The sequence below is a fragment of the Anas acuta genome, chromosome 2 (assembly GCF_963932015.1).
Source record: "Anas acuta chromosome 2, bAnaAcu1.1, whole genome shotgun sequence".
Taxonomy (NCBI): Eukaryota; Metazoa; Chordata; class Aves; order Anseriformes; family Anatidae; genus Anas; species Anas acuta.
The window spans coordinates 89,712,682-89,734,385 of record NC_088980.1 but is presented as its reverse complement, the minus strand read 5'-3'; the positions used below and the strand labels follow the sequence as shown (position 1 = coordinate 89,734,385).

Here is a 21,704-nt window from a genome sequence, read left to right as displayed (position 1 = left end):
CCATAGGATCATACAGAACCTGAATAAGTTGGGTTATTCTGATACTGGCTTGTTGCTGGGAGCTGTGAAAAAAAAATGGTTAGTACTGTGGTTCTGTTTTATCTATAATATTTGTTTGAGAATGAACTTATACTCCGTGCTGCTCATTCTTTCCTCCAAATCCATGTGAACCATTAGAGCCAGTAGGTATTATCTAGAATGAATTATTATTTGGGGAATTCCCCAGATCCCTTACTGTTATCGTTCTGGTATCTCCAGGCTTACGAGGTGTGCAAACTGCTGATTTTTACCTGTTGACAGCAAATATCACTGTAACTTTTCAGTACGTCTTTCTGAGCCAGCTCAGTGAGTCTCTGCTGCATTGACTCACTTAGCCATGTTGTGGTTTTCCAAGTATACTTCTAATGTAAAAATTAAATGTTTAGTTCTTGCAGGATGATGGTGTAGCGACCCTCTGGCAGACTACAGCATGCAGCCTGTGAAACTCTTTACTAGTGCAGTGTGTACTTTCAGTATTACTGTGACAGTGTCACAACTTCTTGCAAAGAGCAAGGTGAGAGTTTTTAAGCTGATGCTGGTTTGCAAGCCTGGGTGCAGATGAGAAAGGAAAACAGGCAATCCTCCGTGCATCCATGTTTTTTCTCCTTACTTGACATGGATGAGGAAATTGGATTTTGAAGGAGCTAATATACTGACAGGCGTCATTGAGCCAAGCTAACAAGAAATTTGTTTCCTCCTTTATATCCTTTCTCTTCTGCTCCCCTAAGATAGTGAACTACAGAGGGATTGGTCCGGAAAAGCAAACCTAAGATTCTCAGGTAGCTTTTCCCACTTCATATAATCTGAATTGTCTGAAAAAAATGGCTTACTGTTTGACTGATAAGAACTCAAGAGACGTTTTACTATCGATGTAATGTAGTTAAATGGAAAGCCGCGCTCTTGAAAAGTAAGCCTGTAATCCTTTTTTCCTCTAATAAGTACAACCTAGTAGGAATTATTTGTCTCTTTTAAGCTTTCATGCGTTTTAGAAGCCGTCGTTCTGCTTAGAAATAGATAGGTACAGCAGGAAGCTGGGCAGGGCAATTTTTGCAGCAGGTTGTGCTCAGCCAAAATCAAACCGATCTCATTGCACACAACAGCTGTTCTCCACGATGGTAATGGCACTAGCTGTCGTCTTTCTGCATTAGTCTACAGTTTTTCTCACAGTTGTGTGTTTCAGCAGGGTGCTGTTTCCCAGACCATTTCCTGCTGGAATCCGGCACAGGCAGGTGAATAGCCTGGCTCCTGTTAGCTTGTTCTGCAGGCTTTGCCGCTGCTTTACGATTTTTAGGGTAGCTCTTTCCTCTCCTTCTGTAGTCTAAAATACTGCGACGGGATTGTCCGAGGTGAGATGGTGTCAATCGAAGAGTCTGCTGCAAGGAGAGCACCCTGCCCGTCATGCCAGGGGCTGGGGTCCTCCCCTCACTTGTTGACTGTCCATTTATCAAGCCAAAGCAGCTGAGATAAACTCCTGGGGATGTTTTATTCTCTGGGCTGGCCTTCTACTGGTTAAGCGAGCACCTGTGTCAGCACAGGAAGCGCAGCAGGAATCTGAAGCTGAGCAAGGGAAACTGCCCCTTTCCGCAGCAGCAGCTGCAGAGCATGAGGTCGGCTTACCACAGCTCCCTCCCCCGCACCTTCCTATAACTACTAATTAATGGTAAACTGACCCTAGCGGCGTTTTCTACTATCTCCCATCTAAATGTGAAGCAAAGATGCTTTAAACGCTGTGGTTTCCTCGTGCTGCACGTGAGTCTGGGTTGCAGCTCTTTCGTGCAGCCTCCTGTTCCTGGGCCAGCCTGCATGGCCCTCAGTCAGCAGCCTCTCCTATCCCAGCTGGTACGCTCCAGGCATCCCAAAAAGCAGCTCTAATGAGCTTGGGTAGAGCCTCATCTAGTGTGTATGGAAATTAATTATATTGTTGATCAAAAGTTTTACCCAGAATGTATCTTTGATTGCACTGGAGCTGAACCAAAGAGGTAGAAGGCCTGAAAAGACAGACAGCACTGTAGTGTTATCTAAGCAAAAACCACCGAGACAGACAGAGGTGTGTTATCCTGAGAACTGGATCAGTAAGCCTAGGTTCTTATCACCGCAGGTGCCCGTCTCTAGCCAAGCATGGTAAGTCTGGGATAAGGTTTCTATTTCTGGGTGGTGGGGAGGACAGAGAAGGCACTGAGTCAGTGGTAGTTGATCTTGCGATGTAGCAAAACCTATCCTCAAAATATATGTGGAGAGATTCCAGACAGTCGTGTTTCAGCTAGCACTCCCTGTAAGCATTAACTGGAGATGTGAATACATAACTGCTTGAATTTATTTTAATGATTATTACTTACCGAGTGTCATAATACTGAATAAAAACAAGTTCTATGATTATTTTTTTTTTTAACAGAAGACCAGTTTTGGATGAAACAGCTTTCATGCAGCGCTTTTGAAAAATGATTGAGTGGCTTATAATCATGATGAAAACATCATGCTTCTCCTTTTTCAAAGCAGTTTAGCATAAATATATTGCCACACTGAACTTGGCAAGCAAATCTTCAGCTCTTTGGAAATTTCGAGGACAGTAAAACTGTTGCAACATGGCCACTGGGAAGCCTAATAAATAATAATTTAATAATTAAACCCCTGAAGGAGTATTCTACTGATAGACATTATTTGCATGTGACAGCAGTGGGCTATTTGTACTGTAATAGCGAAAAGAGTGGAGAATTTAGTAATTTTGAAATGGTTCCTTCCCAGTCTAATAGAACTATCTCTCAAAAATAGAGGAATAATTTTTTCAGAAAATAGTGATAGCATTGAGTATCTTCTCAACATTTCTTCTGATGCTTAGTAGCCAAATTGCAGAAATGGCTGCTTGGGCGAGAAGTATGCATTTGTCAAATTAAAGAATTTGATTACTTTTGAGTAGAAGTGTAAGTATAACCGAGAGATCTGATTGATCGTTAGTATGTAATGGTCTTTGCTGTTAAGCATAGCCTGGTACTGCATGCCAGATTTCTTTAAGAACAGTGACATTACCAGCAAGAGCTGAGATGAATCTTAGATGAATCTTAAATTTGTACAAAAGATTGGTGATGGTGTGCTGGGTTTATTTGATACGAGTTTGCATTATCAGGATTTTGAGTACTTTTTTTTTTTTTTTTTTAAAATGCACTTAAAAAACGCATGCAATTGTCACACAGCAAACAGCAGGCCATGTGACAAGAAGAATCATCAGGAAGATGCAGGTGTTTAATGTAATTAAAATAGGGTTTGTATTTTTTGCTGTTTTTGTTTTGGGGAGGAAAAAAACGCGGGTGAGTATGGACAACAGTAGCCAGTGCTGTTAAAACAGTTTCTGATTTTCATGAACAAAACCCAAGTATTAAAACAAATAACTGGTGGACATGATTGTCCTCGTTGTATACCTACCTGTGCAATCTGGCATAATAGCTACCTGGGAGGAAGACCTGATCTAATTTATTTATTTATTTATTTTATCTGAACCTTTAAAACCAAGTATAAAAACACTGGAAGACATACCTAAGACTTCAGTGCCTACATCATTTTTTACTACTGTGTGCAGAAAATGTTTCAGAAATGTCTTTAAATGTTTGTATGATTTCTGTTTTGCAGTTTTCCTGGTTTGCTTCTATTTCTACCCCAAACTGTTACCTATTAGTAACTGTGCCTGCACGGTGTAGTGCAAAAGTATAGGGATACTCAAGCTATTTTTGAGTAATACAGAGAAGGTACCAGAAGCAGTGAAGAGATTGACTTGCTTACCTGGAAAACAGAGTAACTTAGCCTTGTTAAAGAACACCACTAAGTCAAACTGTACTCTTTCTGCTCTCCAGTCCAGCTGCAAAGCTGATGCTAACTCTAATCTGCGTGCCAGTATATGGTTTGGAGCAGACATGACTTCAGAGGGGTTTTGTTTTTTCAGGTCTGTCACGCTCAAAATGGTTAAGTAGATATAATGTACACCTTTTATTTCAGTGTAATGGAGTGAAAATCAGCTGGCACGTTTCTTGTACATGGTGACATTTAAAACTACTTTAAGGAATAACACATTTGTACAACATTAAGTGTCACTTGGTATTTAATTCTGTATGGTTGAGACTTCAATTCTTATGCCATTCAGTAAAATGGCAAAACCTATTTCTTCTTTTTCTGAAAGTCAGTGTAGCAAATTCTGTTGATGAATGAGTTTTGAATGCCATAAGGTTGTTGCAAGGATGGCATGATGACTTTTATCCATCAGCTTCATTTTCATGACTCTGTGCTTCAGCTCTGGTTGGCTCAGCAAGGCAGCCTGTTTTCTCTTCATCATTTCTTGAGAGAGCATTCTTTTTGATGTACATAAATCTTTGCTCTGGCGAAGAAAAGGTAGTGGTTTTGCTTTTTTTTTTTTTTTTTTTGAGTGTGTGTGTTTTGTTGTTGTTGTATATTTATTTTTATTCACGTTATTGAATATGTTATCAAAACAGAAAAGCTTTCATTTGCTTTTATTCACTTACTAGTATAGTTCTCCAGAATAGCTTTTCAAAAGTCAAAAAAGTTTAAAGAAATATAGAAAAATATTAGTCGGATTTGTTTTTGTTCTAGAATATTGAAATTACAAATGATTTTATTGATATTTACAAACAGCTGAAGTAATGCAGTCATCTGTCTTAATTGAGTAGAAATACACCATCTACTGGCAGCTCTATTTAATAACACAGGATACCAACTTCAAAATACCTCAAACTCAATTTCAAAAGGTGAACAATTTTAGAAGTAACTTACCATCCTCTAAGTGCAGGGATTTCTGAAAAATGCATGTAACTGCAGGTCTTTAGCTGTAGTGGCCAGCTGAACTATCTGTGGAGGGAATTTAAATTGAGTGGTTTTTGGGTTTTGTGTATGTGTGCGTGTGGTAATGTATTTCTTTGGCCTATGGGATTTGAAGTATAGTATGGATAGTAAAATGTGATGCCTGAAAACTGGAAATTATCCTACCTTTAATTAATGTTATTGGAATATTAATGAGTGCTTAATTCTAGTGAATTAAAAATACCTACTGGTCGTGCATATCTTTCACATCCCATTTCCAGATGGGATTTGAACCATTTAATGTTCGGAAGAAATTAAAACCACCATAAAGGGGTGGGAAGATCCAGGAAGAATATAGCACTTCAATAAATAAGGAACAAAAGAGAATAAAAAGGCAGGCAAAATACCACAAAAAATGTAACTGGCCTAATGGTGAACACAGTTCCTGCAACTGCTGCCGTTATATTGAACAAACACTGAATTATTAAATGCTTAGTTCCCTGTGTGATGGCTGCATTTTGTCTGTTTCTTTATGCAGTTAGATGGATGATGAAAGGTTCAGCAGGTGGTATCTGGCTTAGAGAAATAAATTAAAATGCAGTTTTTACTCCATAGAAGGAGATTGCTGCATAGTGCATATACACTCCAGTTGGCACTGGGGATAGAATGGGGTTAGTGAATGTAACAGTTTCAGCCTTTTCCTCTAACTAAGTAAGCAATTGCATTCATATTCTTTCACAAGCCATAGCTCAGAAGTTGTCATGTATACTATAGATGGCCTGATTCAACCTTTTGTATAGTTATCAGGAGAAAATGTCAGGGGTACTGATCAACTTGTCCACGGTGAGTATAAAAAGCATAATGCTAGACTTATTTTAAAAAAAAAAAAAAAAAAAAAAAAAGTTTTGTTGTGTCTAGGGATGATTGCAAGCAATGTATTATACAGATCACCTTTGTATTAAATGGAATTATATACAAATCCTCTGCTAACAATTAAATAAAACTTTTTATTCTTTATCTCTAGGAGTTACTAAAGTTGATTATGGGGACATATCATCACGACTTGGACTGAGACGCAAGCTCCAGTGCAAGCCTTTTTCCTGGTACCTGGAGAACGTTTATCCTGATTCCCAAATTCCACGCCATTACTTTTCTCTGGGGGAGGTAAGATTTTACCCTACATATTTGTCTACTGTTTGTAAAAGTATGTTGCACAGCAAGTTGTTTGTATTCTGAATGGAATAGTATAAACAAGTTAACCTCCAGCAAAGTTCAAGTAAATTGCACATATATTCCCATCATCTGTAAAATGATACATCTGGCTTCTCAGACAGAAGACCAAAATTTGTTATACAATACTGTAATTGAAAGGTTTTCCCTTCTTTATTACAGTGCTAAATTTCACATAAAAGGCCTTTAGAAGCAGTCCTTCAGAAATTCATAGTTATGGATAACTTTGTGTATAAATTTCTCTACATAGAGTTTTGCTTAACAAAACTAGACCAGATCAAGCAAGGACTTTGTTTAAAAAACAAACAAACAAACAAATCAAACATTACTCTGAACTTTACCCCCAGAATCTTCTTCAGTGACCAGCAAATTCCAGTGATCCCTAAGCTTTGCTGGACATTTCTGTCTTCCTTTAGTTTCAGTGACTGTAGAGGTAGCACAGATGATGCTGTCCTTAATAAGTAGGCCCTACTCCCTGCTACAAGTCATACTGAGCCAAATATTTCACCTCTTGTAGGGTGATTTTATACTGTGTTTGTTTGTAAAAGAAAAACATTTTTAACAAAACAGGGCAGGTGTTCAGGCTTCTGCATGGATATCAGCAGACCGATATTCATGCTGTTTACTGTATAGTAATATGGGGATTAAGGCTGTAACTCAAGAAGTGAGGAAATTGAACCCAATCTCCCCTGACTTCAAAGAGAATTAAACCTACTGTGCCTGGGAGAGTGTTTTGAAACTGCTGGTAGTTTGGGGCTGGAGACAGAGTTGTGTCCATTCTGTTGTAGCTGAGTCTTTGCGGAAGTAGGGTCCGCAATATGGGAAGATCCCCAAATGAAAGCAAAGAAACATCTTTAACCTAGTAGCTTGAACAGTTGCCTGGGAATTTGAGCCTCAGATAGTGTGTTTTTCATTGTAGTACCGTTCATGCATTTTACAATTCATTCAAATAACCCCTGCATGTATAAAAGAGAATTGTTGCCAGTGTGGTTTGATATGGGCCTAGTTCTTTTCTAACAATAACAGCTTTTTGTGATGTGCTCTTTTTCAATCCAAGATAAGAAACGTGGAGACAAACCAGTGTCTGGATAACATGGCAAGAAAAGAAAATGAGAAAGTTGGAATCTTTAACTGTCATGGAATGGGTGGAAATCAGGTGACTTTTCTTAATGATGTTAATGAATTGAGTTACTTGGAATGCTACTCATCAGGACATCTTCTCGGTTCTTCCAGTAGTGATCATTACATTTTACTTGAACAGTAAAGTTTAGGGAAACCTTATTGAAGAAGAAGCCCGTAAAAGGGAGTGCATGAGTTGGTTTCTCATTTGTAAGTTTTTGAGGACTGATTGCAACATGTTTTAGGTAAACTACAAAGTCAAAAATGAAATGAGGAGAGGAGACCGCGGTGAGCCACACTTTACCTCCTGTAGATTCTCTGGAACCATCTCCTGTTTAGACCTGCTGGTTCACATTGTTAGTTAAACAAAAACAAAACAACATGCCTCCTCCTGAGATGTTGTTTTTAATGCGCATGACTGTATGCCAATTCTGGCTTTGTTTACATATGTTTTTTCATTTTGTTAATTCTTGATTAACTCTTCCAGTATACAAAGTTTACCTGTGTTGAGGATCATATTGTTCCTGTCTGCAGTTTGAAAACATCACTTTTGTTTGAAGAACTTGGATAGTGTTTGTACCCCTAAAATATAAAAAAGTTCAGTGGCTATTAATGAAGTAATGTGTGCAAATATTCCCCTTAACTCTCACTCCTCACTTCTTTCCCCCTGCCTCCTGACACTACAACCCCCTACACTGTCCCATTCCTAGGAATTCTTTGGTTGAATGCTTTTTTTTTTTTCTCAATTTCTCTCATTCTTTCTCTGTCTAGGTTTTCTCATATACTGCCAACAAAGAAATTCGAACAGATGATTTGTGTTTAGATGTCTCCAAACTTAATGGCCCAGTAACAATGCTCAAGTGCCATCATCTAAAAGGAAATCAGCTTTGGGAATATGACCCAGTGGTAAGTCTTCTAATAACTTGTGACATTAAAATAAGATAGCTTGTGTTTTTATGCGAGCCTACACAGCAACAAAATCCTTCGTGGGACCACTATTTGACAGTTGAATAAGCAAGGAAATAAGTCAGGATTATGTTCCCTCTGTCATTAATTCATGGTCACTTGATGGAAATCTGCATCAATTTAATTACCTAGTAACTAGGTAATTTTTGGGGAGCTCTTAAAAAAAAAAAAAAAAAAAAGAATATTTTCAGTGCACTTCCAGATCCTCTGAAGGACTGTCTGCTAGTGCAATATTCTTTGAAGGTGACACTGTAACAAGATCCTTAGCAAGCACTATCTCTTATTGGTCCTGTAGATACGTGAAATAATTTTCTTTCTTCAATTCCGGCATCTGATATCTTGTGTCTCAAAAGATTAAAAAGAAATACTGTTGTAACTAAAAAGTCAGCATCCTAAAATCATAAGAAAAGTTTTACTTTTCTAATCTGGGTATGTTTAAGGTAGAGATGCTTCAAAGAGCTTTATTTTCATCATCTTTTCCATAACATTCAAACTGATTTTGAAATGTTGCACTCCAGATCTAGAAATCATTGGGCATTGATCAATGGTTTGATCTGCAAGCTCTTTACAGTATTGTGATCGGGTAGAAATGTTAATGGTAATGCTTAAATTTGAGTCTTAGAAACCATTCCTTCTTTTTTGATGTGGTCAGTTTACCTGACTTAAGTAAATATGGTGAGTAATATTACTTACTATATGCAGTGATCTACGCATACCAAGAGTAAGTGTTTTTTATTGTTCGTTTTTTTGAAGGAGAAGATGGTATCTCGATAAAAAATCACTAGCATTTCCCAGGAGTTCCAGGTCAGGGTGTGGGGTTTTTTGTTTGTTTGGTTTGTTTGTTTTCCCTCTCCATGTCTCAAGAGGGGAATGCTTTTTAACACTTATCTATTAGATTATAGATTAGATTTTGATCCAAACAAAACTAGCAGGGCTTGTCAGATTCTGCAGAGAATACAGAAGTATGTATCCTTCAGCTGAAGGAACCAAGTAGTCTCTCTTGCAAAGATTGCTGCAGCCCATAAAAGAAACTTCTCCTGTGCCTAACCCTAGCCATAAATGTGACTGTATGCGTTTTCTCTCTTTGTACCTAGGCTTTCCACTGATAAAATAATCTTCAGAACTTTACTGAAAGCTAGCTAATGATGCACAAAAATAAGTTAGAGAATACTTAACAAGAACACATGCCCATGTAGTTGGGTGATTTGTCTATATTTTTTTCTTCTGCCTCTGTTCAGGAGGTGTTTATACTACAAGGGAAAAAAAAAAAAGAAAAAAAAAACAAGTTGTGTGTTAGTCATTTGTCTGCTTAAATGTGTTCCAGGTCCCATCATTCCCCAGCTGCTGCATGAGTGCAGCACACTGAACTGCTGTTTTTTTAAACTTCTTGCTGCTTGTGCACATAGGGCATGTTTTATCATTTTTTGTCAGTGCAGTGTCCTGGCTGTGCTGCTGAGAGAGAGAAGCAGTACCAGTACTAATGCCAGCCAGTGCCATACACAGGCTGATGAACTAATGAGTATACAGAGTACAGTGGCAGGAGATGCAACTTCCAGAATACCTCCTCTTTCCCATAAGAACAGCACTGAGGTAGATGGGGTCATGTATGGAAGGTTGCATAAGGAAGATCAGGAGATACTGGAAAAGATATGTATCCATCTTTATATGCATTTTGTACGTACATGTACACTTGTACACATACATGTTTTTAAAAGGAACATCGTTCTAAAAGAACATAATTTTAGGTTAGTTTTGTCCCTGACTAAGGAAAAAAAGGTTCAACATGAGTTGAATTCATTCTGATCTCTTGAAAACTACTTTTGTAACTAGTAATCAAAGTTGTACATCTTAACAGACTTTAATTGCAAACTCCTTGAAAATCCCCAGCAGTGCAGTCCTATTTATGAAATAGTGGATATTGCTTAAGAAAGTATGTCATTTAAAAGGTTCAGGGCATTCTGTTTTTTGTGAAGCTTAGTGTGTTTAGTACCCACAGTACAGAACAACATATTTACGTACTCTTTAGAATGGGGATCTGGAGCTGATAACCAAGGGGGTCTTGTCTAGTTCCCATTTGCTTACAGAGGAATTATAACAGCTATTAATAAAAGGTTATCTTCTGCCTGAAACTCATTTCTTTTTATTTTGCCTTCCAGAAATTAACCCTGTTGCATGTGAACAGTAACCAGTGCCTGGACAAAGCCACCGAAGAGGACAGCCAGGTACCCAGCATCAGAGACTGCAACGGCAGCCGCTCCCAGCAGTGGCTACTTCGCAATGTCACCCTTCCAGAAATATTCTGAGAGGTTCTGAAGAAAAGAAAGGATTGACTGGGCTACCTCCGCTAATATTTTGGCTACACTGTTAAAGTAGCAACAGAAGGAAACTTCTCTGCAGAATCCACAGTTCATCAGCTGTTAGAACTCCTGCAGCTTTTCAGTAGCTGTGAAGCAGCCTTCCTGTATAAGGATGTGAAACTACCACACATACTAGTGAAACTGCGCCCACTGATGTTTACAGGATTGAACGAGTTTCTTCCAGCAAATAATTCAGAGAACATTGGGACAGTGGAAACATAATCAATGAAATACTCTTTCTGAAGAGCTGCATATCATTGTAGTTTGCTTGCACATCAGTAAGCTCTGCTGAAAGTGCTGTTGAGATGAAGAAAGTTCCAAGACTGATTTTTTTTTTTTTCCTGGTTAGTAGTGGTAACCAGGCTACTAAATATAGATCCACAAATAAACAGAGAGCTGGAAAATGGATTCAATAACATGAAATAAGAATTATGTGGTTTAAAAAGGAAAAAGTAAACAGGGTTTAATGGAAACTAAATCAGAACTACGAGAAGTACAATTTGTTATAGTGAAGTATCAAATTTATATGTAGATTTTATACCTCAGTGGGGGAAAAATAACCAAGTCAAAACACAATTGTTTCTCTTTTTCAATTGTGTGATAGTCCATAAATACTATTTTTTTTCCTGGTGGGTCTAAAATTATTTTGGGTGCAAATAAAATGAGCGTAAGAATAAACTTAGCTCTTGAATGTCAGATCAACGTTTTTTTATTTTAATTTCTTGGCTGTTGGAATTGTATCTTTTTATTACTGTCTGAAAACTGGAGGTTAACATGCTGTCTAACTCTTTTTGTCCAGACCTGACATTTCAGTTTATACCTGGGTCAGTCAGCTTATGGACTTTCATGGCCAAACAAAAGATTTAAGTACATTTTGAAATTCTTAAGTTAACTTGACAGAATATGCTTAGCACCCAGAACTCATACTACTGTACTATGGTTTTGTTTTCATAGCAATAAATCTTTTGTTCCTTGTTTGATTTCAGTCATCAGAAAGCCAGAAGAAAAGATAGGATGATCTGGGTAGCAGGAGATTGGCAAAACTGAAGGTTTTCTGGAATCCTTTTTCACTCCATATTCAGATGTGCTTCATTGTCAAGTGCATATTTAGATTAGACTCTGAATTGTAATGTTGATCTGCTGCTTTTTTCTAATAAAACCTAAAGAAAGATAGCTAAATTGGCATGTTTTTTAAAGTTAACATAGCCAAAAGCAATATGACTGTGTCATTACATTGGTCTGCATTTTTTTAAGCTGGATTGTTTTGTTTTGTTAAGAAAAATCTGTGTGGGCTGATGTTGAAAATGAGCTACTGAATGCTCAGAGTATATGCTGAATTTTCTTTTGGAAAGAAAAATGAGATTTACTTAATGGAGAGGATATTTTTATGATAAATGTCATTGTTTGGCCAACTGTCCTGTAAAGCAAATTAAATCTAGACTCCTGCAAAAGTTGTGTGGAATTATGTTTGACTGTTACTGCCAGTTTATATTTGCTACTCCAAGCTACTCCAAATTGCTTTAGGCAGTGTTATCTCCGTTATTTCTGCAGCAGTACACAGGAGTTTTCATATGCAAAGCAGGGGATTTTTTTTTTTTTAAAGCAGTTTTTTTTTGTTGTATTGATACATCTATCCATAGGGTGAGATGATGTGGAGCTAATCAGGTAATCATCGAGATATATAGGTATTTTTCATAAATTCCTTTTTGGAAAGCTGTGCAAATGTCATGAGCTAGAAGAAGATTTATGAAAGTAATTGCATGGTACGGTTATTAGAAAGATATTGAACTGCGCCCAGAGGACTAAAACAAAAAATTCTGTCGTAATGGTTGTATGAGGGGACTTATTCCTTTGGTGAAGAGGATGGGATGGGTAGCTGACTTGTAGCTGACCCTTTTTCTTGCTCCTTAAATTCTCTGTCGTCCCTCATGGTTTTATACTGCTTCTGAAGTACAATTTGTGTTCAGCTGAGACTGCATGACAGCCCACCAAAATACTGTTTGCAGTCTTCTGCTGTGTTATTAGTGTGTGATGTTGTGGATTTCAGTTTAGTTTATCTTACCAAAGAAGCCTGGGGGGGTGAGCATGGGAGGGGTGTAAAAACGAGGTTATGTATTTGTTCAGAAACAATTTCCCAAGCTCAAAACACATCCCTTTTAAAAAACATTGCTAGAAAAGAGGTTCCAAATGACCCTCATTAATTCAACAAGTCATGTGTTGGTTAATAATACTGTGATAAAAAATCATTGCACAACAAAAAGCCCATGTATCAAGCTGTCATGTTTGGAAAGCTGAAAGAGCAGTCCTGCTTTCCAGCCTATACCCTCCTGATGCTTCCCTGCTGAACACAGGGAGGGAAGCAGCCAGCTGGAGCGCACCTGCAGCCTCTGGGCGCTTGCTTCAAAGCACTTGGCTCTGCCAGGCCCATGGTGGGGCTGACTAGTGAGTGGCTGGTTGTGCCTAGGAAATGGCCTGTGGGAAGTTTTAGAACCTCTTTAAGTATTTAAGGTTGAACTAGATGATCTTAGAGGCCTTTTCCAACCTGAATGTTTCTGTGCTTCTGTTTGTATTTAACCTGTTCTGAAAAGTAGCATTGTGTTTGTTCTTACTGCATTACGTACCTGTGTTATTAGGGACATGGGTAATTTCTGGCAGATTTTCCACTCTGGTCTCTAGCACCTCTGCAATTACAATGGCTTTGTTGAAATCAAATATGGAAGGAAAAAAAGACCACTGATGTCTTATTTGACATTGACAGCAAATACAGAGTGAGTGAAAAGATCAGTAGCCAGATGTTGGAGAGAATCAGTAAATTATTATTTTTTGCTTTTTCTGTACTGCCCTTGGTGCGTTTAGTGTACGTTTCGATGTATGCTGTAAAGATCGTGTTCTGTTCTCCATCTTTTCTCATTTGGCTCTTGGAAGACATTTATTGAGGAACACCAGTGCCTTTTAACTGAGTTGAAATGTATTGCATATTACGGTATGACCTTTGGATAGCTGTGCTGTGCCAGATCTTATTAGATTGTATTCAATATGTTCAGATACTGGAAGTCACAAAATAGTTATCTGCATGTACATACGGCTGTGAATGTTTTTGTCAGCCAAAGTTGCCTCATTCTGCCAGTTTTTCCAGGCTGAAATTAAGTTGTATTTCAGTGGCTTTATTTTTATGGTCGTACTATACAAAAGGGCTTAACAGTCACTTTTCATATCATCACAGCAGGGGACAAAATCTGAGACATACATCGTTAACAAAAGAAAGACTCTCTGTTACAAGCTAGCTGCAAAAGCAAGATAATCATTCGAATTCTCTCTCTGAAGAATGCTTCTTTGTTCCTGTATTTGTTCAAGTAATGTAATTCATTCACAGGGATGAGCAAACCCTTGGCAGTGTTCTTCTGATGTATTTCCCCTTCCAGGTAAGGAGAGGCAAGTATCCTTCATAACTTTTACTGCGAAATAGTTGCTCAACTTTCTTAATTTGAAAGCATGGAAGAATTGTTAATGTGGTGGGAAAAAAATGCTGGAAATTTTTAACAGCCACCGAATATTTTTGTTTTTAATAACTTTGGCTACCTCATATCTCATTTAACTTCAATTGTAATACTAGAGACTTAGGGTCCGACGGGAATATGTGAGGTTAAAATGGTCATCCTCAGAGTGCTGTTGATTTTCAGGCCTATAACAATATTACTTATAAGTATCTTCAGGCAAATAGGTCGCTAGGTTTATGTCTGACCCTTAAATACCCTGATAATTGAGAACTGTTTGGCCAAACATAACTGGCATTCTGTGAAGGTTATACATGTGTTGTGCAGTCCTTTTGAATAATAAAACAGCATTTATATATGTTTAAAAAATAATATGGGAAACAAAAAGGGAACAAGAGCTAATAAGTTATCTTGAGACTCAAAGTGCAGACATAGAGATGAAAATCTAACTCACTACACTGTTGCATTCTGCATACAATTCATGCCATATCAACTGGTCCTTACCATGCTGAGCCGTTCAGCAAGGCGGTGCTAGTCCATGTCAAAAGCAACCTTTGAGATGAAAGCAAGCTGCTCCTTCTGACAATAAACCAAATAATTGCCATAGCATCATTTCAGGATATAGATGGTAACCTGCCCCTGAAATAATTGTGACTGGTTTCCTTGTCTCTGCCTCTAAAGCATCTCATAAAGGACAAGTATTTCCTTTCATTCTGACTTAAATGCATCATCTCCCCCCCAGTGGATGGTTGTCTTTTCGAGTTTCAAATAACCTTGGTGATACTCATATTTTCTATTTCTTCGTATTCTCTTCATTCTCTGTTTTCTATTTCTTCGTATTTTCTTCAAACAAAACTTCTTGATTTCACCTCGTGGAGTTCTGTCTCCTTATTAACACCTTTCTCCAAGTGTTTTGTGTGTTTTTTAAGAGATTAGGTGATGGCATTGAAGGTGCTATATATATTGCCATTAAAGATGTACACTATTTCTGTAATCCATTATGCTCTCGGACAGTGCATTAAGTAAATGTTTCCATGAAGTGATAGTGGTATTTTAGGCTTCTGAATATTCCACTTGTAACACTAGACTGTAGAGTTAATTCATTGTCCCATTTTGCATTAAGGTGAATTTATAGATTTTTACTTTATTTCCTTGCAATGCTGTCTAATCACCTAGCTTTGGTATCTTAAATAATGTTGACTTCTTCAGTACTAAACGATACTGGTTAACTAATGGATTTCTGATGAGCCCACTGTTACTTGTCTCTGAAACTCATACCTGTGGTTGGAGTGGGCCTCTGCAGGTCATCTGGTCCAAACACCTGTGTAAAATTGACTTCAAAGTTGGAGCAGGTTGCTTCTGGCCCACCTGTTTATATTCAACATCGCTAATGGTGAAGATTTTTCCCTGATACCTGATGGGAATCTCCTGTCCTGCAATTTCTGTTGCTTCTTATCGTTACACTGTTCATTTCTGAGAACTCAGTATCACTTTGGTTTATTTTTTAACCCTTGCACCCTCAGGTACTTCTCTGAAGAACGACTTTGTAGCCAGCCTCTGAAGCTGCATGGGATTTATTACGGACACAGGACATTGCACATGCTTTTGTTAAATTTCAGGAAGTTTATCAGGGCATTTTTCAAACTTGTTGAGATCTCTAAGTGACAACCTTGGCCTTGAGCATATTTTTCCTACTCTTTCCCCAAGTTTGTTGTTATCTACAAATTTATTGGAGGTGTATTCCATGCCACTGCCTTGGTCACTAGTGAAGGTGTTAAATGGTATTGACCCTAGTATTGACCCCTGAAGAGTGCTGCTTTTAACAAAACAGAGGGACTTCAAACTAATCTTCTCTACGTCTTTAAACCTGGAAGACCAGCTAGTTGTCCTACCCAACCAGTTAGTGTGGCTCCATTTCTTCTATGAAATGACTTCATCTCTTCACACACAGTATTTTTCGTTGCAGGCTAATTTCTCAAATAACTTCTAACGAAAATGAGTACCTACTTCCTTTTCTTTACTCACTAATTCATGGACCCACTTCAGGGACGTTGTTTTTTTTTTTTTTTTTTTCCTCATAAGAGCTCTGGGGAGGAGAGGGCGAAGAAAAAACAACCTAACTTTTTTCTATAAGAATCCAACTTTAGCTTCAGATCTAGCCCAAATTCATGATTCAAATTATTCATGAATCTTTACTGTTCAGATACTGTGTGCTATGTCACTTCCCTGGTTCTGGGCAAGAACCACTTGGCCATGGATGGTTTGCATACTGGAAGTGAACTACTGATAGAAATGAGATTAAACCATTGTTTTTCTTTTAAGAAACTCCACCACTGCTTCCTCTAAACTCTAGAAATAAGTTTTTCCTCTAGAAATAAACCTTAATTTTGGCAAAGAAAGGCACCTATGCTGTTAAGTGGTCCAAGAAAAACTGTTGGGTTTGCGTCCAGTCCACGGGAAGTGGGAAGGAAGCCCAGTCCTCACTGGTGTGGCAACTTCAGAACTGGAAATATTCAGACCAAGGAATTTGAGAACAAGCTTTGTAGTTGCCTTGGCTGCATAATGGGGAGATCTGGGTTGTTTCAGAACAGAAATTGTGTTTCAAATTCTGCGAAAATGGGAGGAATTTTCTAGCTGCTGTTTTTTGTCATGGTTTTGATGTACGTGAATTGATTAATTGGGGCATCTGGGTCTCTAATGGATCTTTTTGGTCGTCTTAGCTTTCAAGAAGCTAACCATGTGATAGACTAGCAAAGTGCTCTATGCCAGTTGGATGGACACAGCTCAAATGACCTGTTCTGATGGTAAATATTCTAGGGTCTAGGATCTCAGGATATAACAGTTGTCACAACAGGTTAACTGCTGTGATATGGTAACTGATGACCTGTTGAATGCTGATGAACTCATCACAACTCCTGTAGCCTTTCAAGTCAGGGAAGTGGTGGGAATGGAAAGTGTCATTTCCATTACCAAGCAGAGAATCTCTCCCTATGTGAAATGAAATTAAATCAATGAAAGAAATGTATCCCTGAGACAGTGAGATCAAGTTGCACAAGTAATTCCATTCAGATGTGGCTGTATTAATATGGTGAATGAACAAGAGATGAATCTTAAAACCCCAAATTTTCTCTCTCCTTCCCAGATGCTGAAAACCACAGGAACCAATTCTGTACTAACCATATTTATGGCTTGCTTGAATGGAGCAGCTCTCAAAAATTACCCTTTGTAGTCAAAGCCAATCATTCTTCTGATCTGGTCTAGGCTTTTTTTTGTGATCTTGAATGTGAATTACTAAAAGAAAAAGCAAAGAATTATTTAATTGCAGACTGGTGCATATTTATGTGAAGTAGTTTAGAGAAAGGACACCAAACCAGCTCAGCTATTTAATACTGAAGTCCCTGTATTTAATACAGTCCCAAAGCAGGAGAGTGGGCTTCCTATCACTCAAGAGGCTGGTTTACTTCTGCATTATCTGTTGCAGGCATGCTTGGCCCTGCCTGTCATGCTTGGTGCATACGATGGAGTCAGTGCCATCTCAAGCCTGCTCAGCCAAGTCCCTGTTGAGTTGAAATGCTTCATTGTTCTAGCTCCTTTTCATGGTTTTGGGCTGCTAGGAGTCATTGTATGACATTTCCACTTTTCTGTGTGGGTTTCTTGCCTTGAAAAATGCATTTTGGCCCTGTGCCACTGTGCTGAAACACCTCTTGAAGGAAATAGTAATATTTTAGTCTGATTCATGGGTTTTGTAAAACACCAGGCTCCTAAAGTCTGTTTTGTTTCTGGCTAAGGGCTTGCCCACTGCACGTCTTGAATGTGTCAAGATCTGTCCCCTAAAATAAGCTGTGGTTCTCTGGAGCTTCATTCCTCTGGATCTGTGATCTTCCAGTCTCATGGACGTGTAAATGCTATTTGGATGTAATCTATGTAATCCAATTCACTCATTTGGTTCACACAGATTTGTGAAAAATGTTAGGGTTGATCTTAAGTAATCCCTGATATCACTTAAAAAAAATAATAAAAAATAAATAAAATCCATTATTTTCCTTAGGGTCCCCAAAATCTACCCACTACCCTTTTTCAATAAAGAAGGGATTTTTATTTTTTTTTTTCTTTCTCAGGACTGTAATGAGAGAACTCAGAGTGGCTCAGAGTGGATCGTAGAGCTGCCAGATCACTCCAGCACTCCCAGTCTCCTCTGTAATTGGTGTTGGAAGCTGCCTGCCTACAAGTGCCTCTCTGCTGCTGCCACCACTGTGCTGCCACCATGCAACAATTCGTGGGCATGTGGCAGTGCCCACCTTTGCCTCATCCCAGGACAGAGGCCTGAGGTTTGCAGACCTGGCTTGTGATAGCTTGGCTGGAAGATTTCATTTTGAAGGTCACAAATAGATGACCAAATGTTACCTTTTGTGGTTGAACTGGTTTAGTACTTGGTAAAGTGAGAGCCTCTGTCCCATGTTTGACTGGGTAGCTAGTTAAAGATGCTCCCATGTGAAGCGTTTGCTTCATAGCAAAGAGGAGAACCAGTTCATAGATTAATGAAGGCAGAGGAGAGTCTGCATTGTTCCAAATGGTGAACAGGTGATGGCTTTTGCACAGTTCTTCATCAGTATATTCTGGGATGTTACACGCAGCTGACTGCAATCTACCCAGCTGGTATAACAGCCAAAAGACAGCAAAATGCTCTGTGTGCAGAAGCAATTGACCGATGATACTGATGCATGGAGCCTTAAATTTGTTCGTGGTTCATTTACTTTGTGCTCTGAATATCCTGGCGTGTGGGCTGATTGGGTTCAAGTTCCCATATATCGTGTAAGAAGAATGGGCTTTCTCCCAGAAATAGGGGCATGCTTGTTAATTGCTTGAGTTGGACATCAAGAAGACACATTAGTTTTAATCCTGTTGGTGATGTGTGGGAAATTTATAAGAGGTTCATTAGATGTGATTCTGGTTGTAGGACCAGGAAGAATGATGTCCAACTTCCCTGCATTTGCTGAAGAGGTGACAGAACTAGACTCACAGGAATGCTGGCGCTACTAAAAATCAATGTGATTTGGTGGAGAGTGTATTGATAGCCCTTATAGCTCTCTCAGAGCTGTTCAGTGATGTCCCTTTTCCCAGACTTCTTAGTGGAAAACCATGTGCACTGTGCCTAGCAATTCTCTTGGGCTTGATCTTGGGCACAGGTGCAAGACAGCTCTTTTAGTGGTGTACGTCTCTTCCTCCTGCAGGATGCTCTCATCAATGGGGAAAAAAGGATGATACAGTGTGCATCTCTGTATGATTCTCAGACTGTTGCTGCTACAGTCCTTAATGTTGCTTGTTAAAGCTGTAGGAACTGCTTTGTCCTTCAGTTTCATGGAGATCGGTGCTATAAGGGGGTTTGTTTGCTTGCTTTGTTTCTCTATCCTTTGCTATGTTCACATTCCATAATACTAAAGCTTCACAAGGAATTTAGGTGAATCCTACCCATTCCTTGATGTGACTTGTCTGTGAAGTTGTTTATAAAAATGACAAATTCTGCCAGAAAGGTAGAGAAGATAAAAATACAGCTTACGTTTCTTACTGTAATAATTTGAGTAATATAATTTTGAGATAAAGGTGCCTGGGTTTTTCATTAAACCGCCCACCTTGGAAGTTGTGCTTCAGTGTTACCACTTTGGTTTTGTCTTTGCCAATGGTATATAACTCTTTAAACGATCCCATCCAAGGTAGTAATATCAACTGAAAAGGCTAAGGGAATGATCACCTTGGTGTACACACCCCTGGTTGTTTTGAGAGTGAGAAGTATCCCCCTCCTCTGCAGAGTTTTCACTACAGCTGAAGCCTTCCTGTCACTTCCATGCAGATGATGTGAGCACCTAGGGCTACTACAGCACCTGGAAGTAAGGAATTTGTGAAGTTGCTGTTTGTGAGAAGAAACCCTCCTACAAGCAATTTATTGGCATGGAGCGCTTTGTGTTAACACAGTCACTAGATGATTCCGTACATCTCTCTTTTGATAACAGAGCAGTTAGAAACCCAGAACTGGAATTACTCCAGATGTGTGCGCTGGTGTTCCTTGCGTCCTTCCATTTCCATAAGAGTCCTTACGTTTTGTGATTATCAGCAAAGTGGCTCAGAGGGATCTTAGATGGTGCTACAAAGACAGTGAAGGGCCTAGAGGGCAAGGTGTTTGAGGAGCAGCTGAGGCCCCCTGGGTTTGCTCAGCCCCGAGCAGAGCAGGCTGAGGGGAGGCCTCATGGCGGCCTGCAGCTCCCTCACGAGGGGAGCGGAGGGGCAGGCGCTGAGCTCTGCTCTCTGGGGACAGCGACAGGACCTGAGGGAACGGCATGGAGCTGGGACAGGGGAGGGTCAGGCTGGGGGTTAGGGAAAGGTGCCAAATCACCAGAGGGTGATTGGGCACTGGGACAGGCTCCCCGGGTATGTGGTCATGGCACCAGGTCTACCAGAGTTCAGGAAGTGGTTGGGCAACGCTCTCAGATGTTGGGTTTGGTTTTTGGGTATTCCTGTGTGAAACCAGGCTTGATGGCTTGATGATCTTTGTCGCTCCCTTCCAACTCAGGATATTCTGTGATTCTATGATTCTAGTCACATCTGCACCACAAATACAAAGAGTGAAAGTTATTTTCCCCACTATGGATACTAGAAATAAAGAACTGGTGTATGTACAAACAGGATGTAAATCTAACATAGGCTATGCCACTTGGGTAACTCCAGTTAGAGGTAATCTCACTTTAATGCAAACTTGTGTATGATTTTCCTTTTTTTTTTTTTTTAGACTGATGAAGTGAGCCTTGACTTCTGAGCATTTTGATTATTCAGAGCATGAAGCTTATTGAAAATGAAGCTGTTGCAAAAGGCTAATGAAGTGATTGTTCCTGCATCCTGTGATGTAGCTTGATGATTGTAAATTTCTGCTCAGTTTCTTTTAGGATGTGCCTGGACTTGGAATGTTAACTAGCTAAAATGGATTTAAGACAGCTGTATATAATCAAGGAGAGAAGGAATAGGAGCTCGTGTTCTACCTGATGGGGCTTGGATCGAAAGGTAATAGGGTAAATATGACTTAGAACAGACTTGTTCCTTGCTGGCACACAAAAAAAAAAAAAAAAAAAAAAAAAAAAAAAAAAAAGGCCAGCCAAAAAAAACCAGCCCTGCTAGTGACCAGATCATGTTTTAAAAACTTGTCAACTTGTCACAGTTAGGGGAGAGGAAAATACTTGATGAACAATAAAATATGTTGCTTCTCTGGATTTCTCAAAGACTAGTTTTTATGTTTCTCTTCTTACTGAAAGCAGGATTTTTTCTTTTAAAGCCCAAGACAGAATATCTTCTTAACCACTTCTTGTTGTATATGCTACTACCCTAAATTGGAAATATTTAGGCTCAGCACAGGGGCAAGTTACACTTCCCTAGGATTCATTCTGTTGGCTACTTACAATAGATATATCCAAGTCCTAGGAAAGACAAATTATTTTTCCTTTAAGGTAGGAGAGCCAAAAAAGGCATATGTGAATCACTACTGGAAGAAGGTTTGTCTTTACAGGTTTAATCTAAACTTAAACCTATTGCTTTTGAACACTTCCTCTGAAACAGGGTACTGAGCTCACATGCTGCTTACAGGCAAGTAAAGCCTGTCACCCCTGTGAGCAATAATCCGCTCAGTGAAAAAGACCAGCTCTGTGTTGTTGCCACA

At 39.1% G+C, this 21,704-nt stretch overlaps 1 protein-coding gene across 4 annotated transcripts in view; it reads left to right on the top strand.

Annotated features, from left to right (window-relative positions):
- The window catches only part of GALNT1 (polypeptide N-acetylgalactosaminyltransferase 1), an 81,188-nt gene extending 69,504 nt beyond the window's left edge, over nt 1-11,684 (top strand). For all 4 annotated transcript variants that reach the window (XM_068671129.1, XM_068671128.1, XM_068671127.1 and 1 more), the window contains 4 exons: nt 5,864-6,003; nt 7,127-7,225; nt 7,960-8,094; nt 10,311-11,684. In XM_068671129.1, coding sequence (XP_068527230.1) covers nt 5,864-6,003; nt 7,127-7,225; nt 7,960-8,094; nt 10,311-10,457 — 521 coding nt within the window. In that variant the 3' untranslated portion in view covers nt 10,458-11,684. The remainder of the gene's footprint in view (nt 1-5,863; nt 6,004-7,126; nt 7,226-7,959; nt 8,095-10,310) is intronic.
- Nucleotides 11,685-21,704: the final 10,020 nt, after the last annotated feature.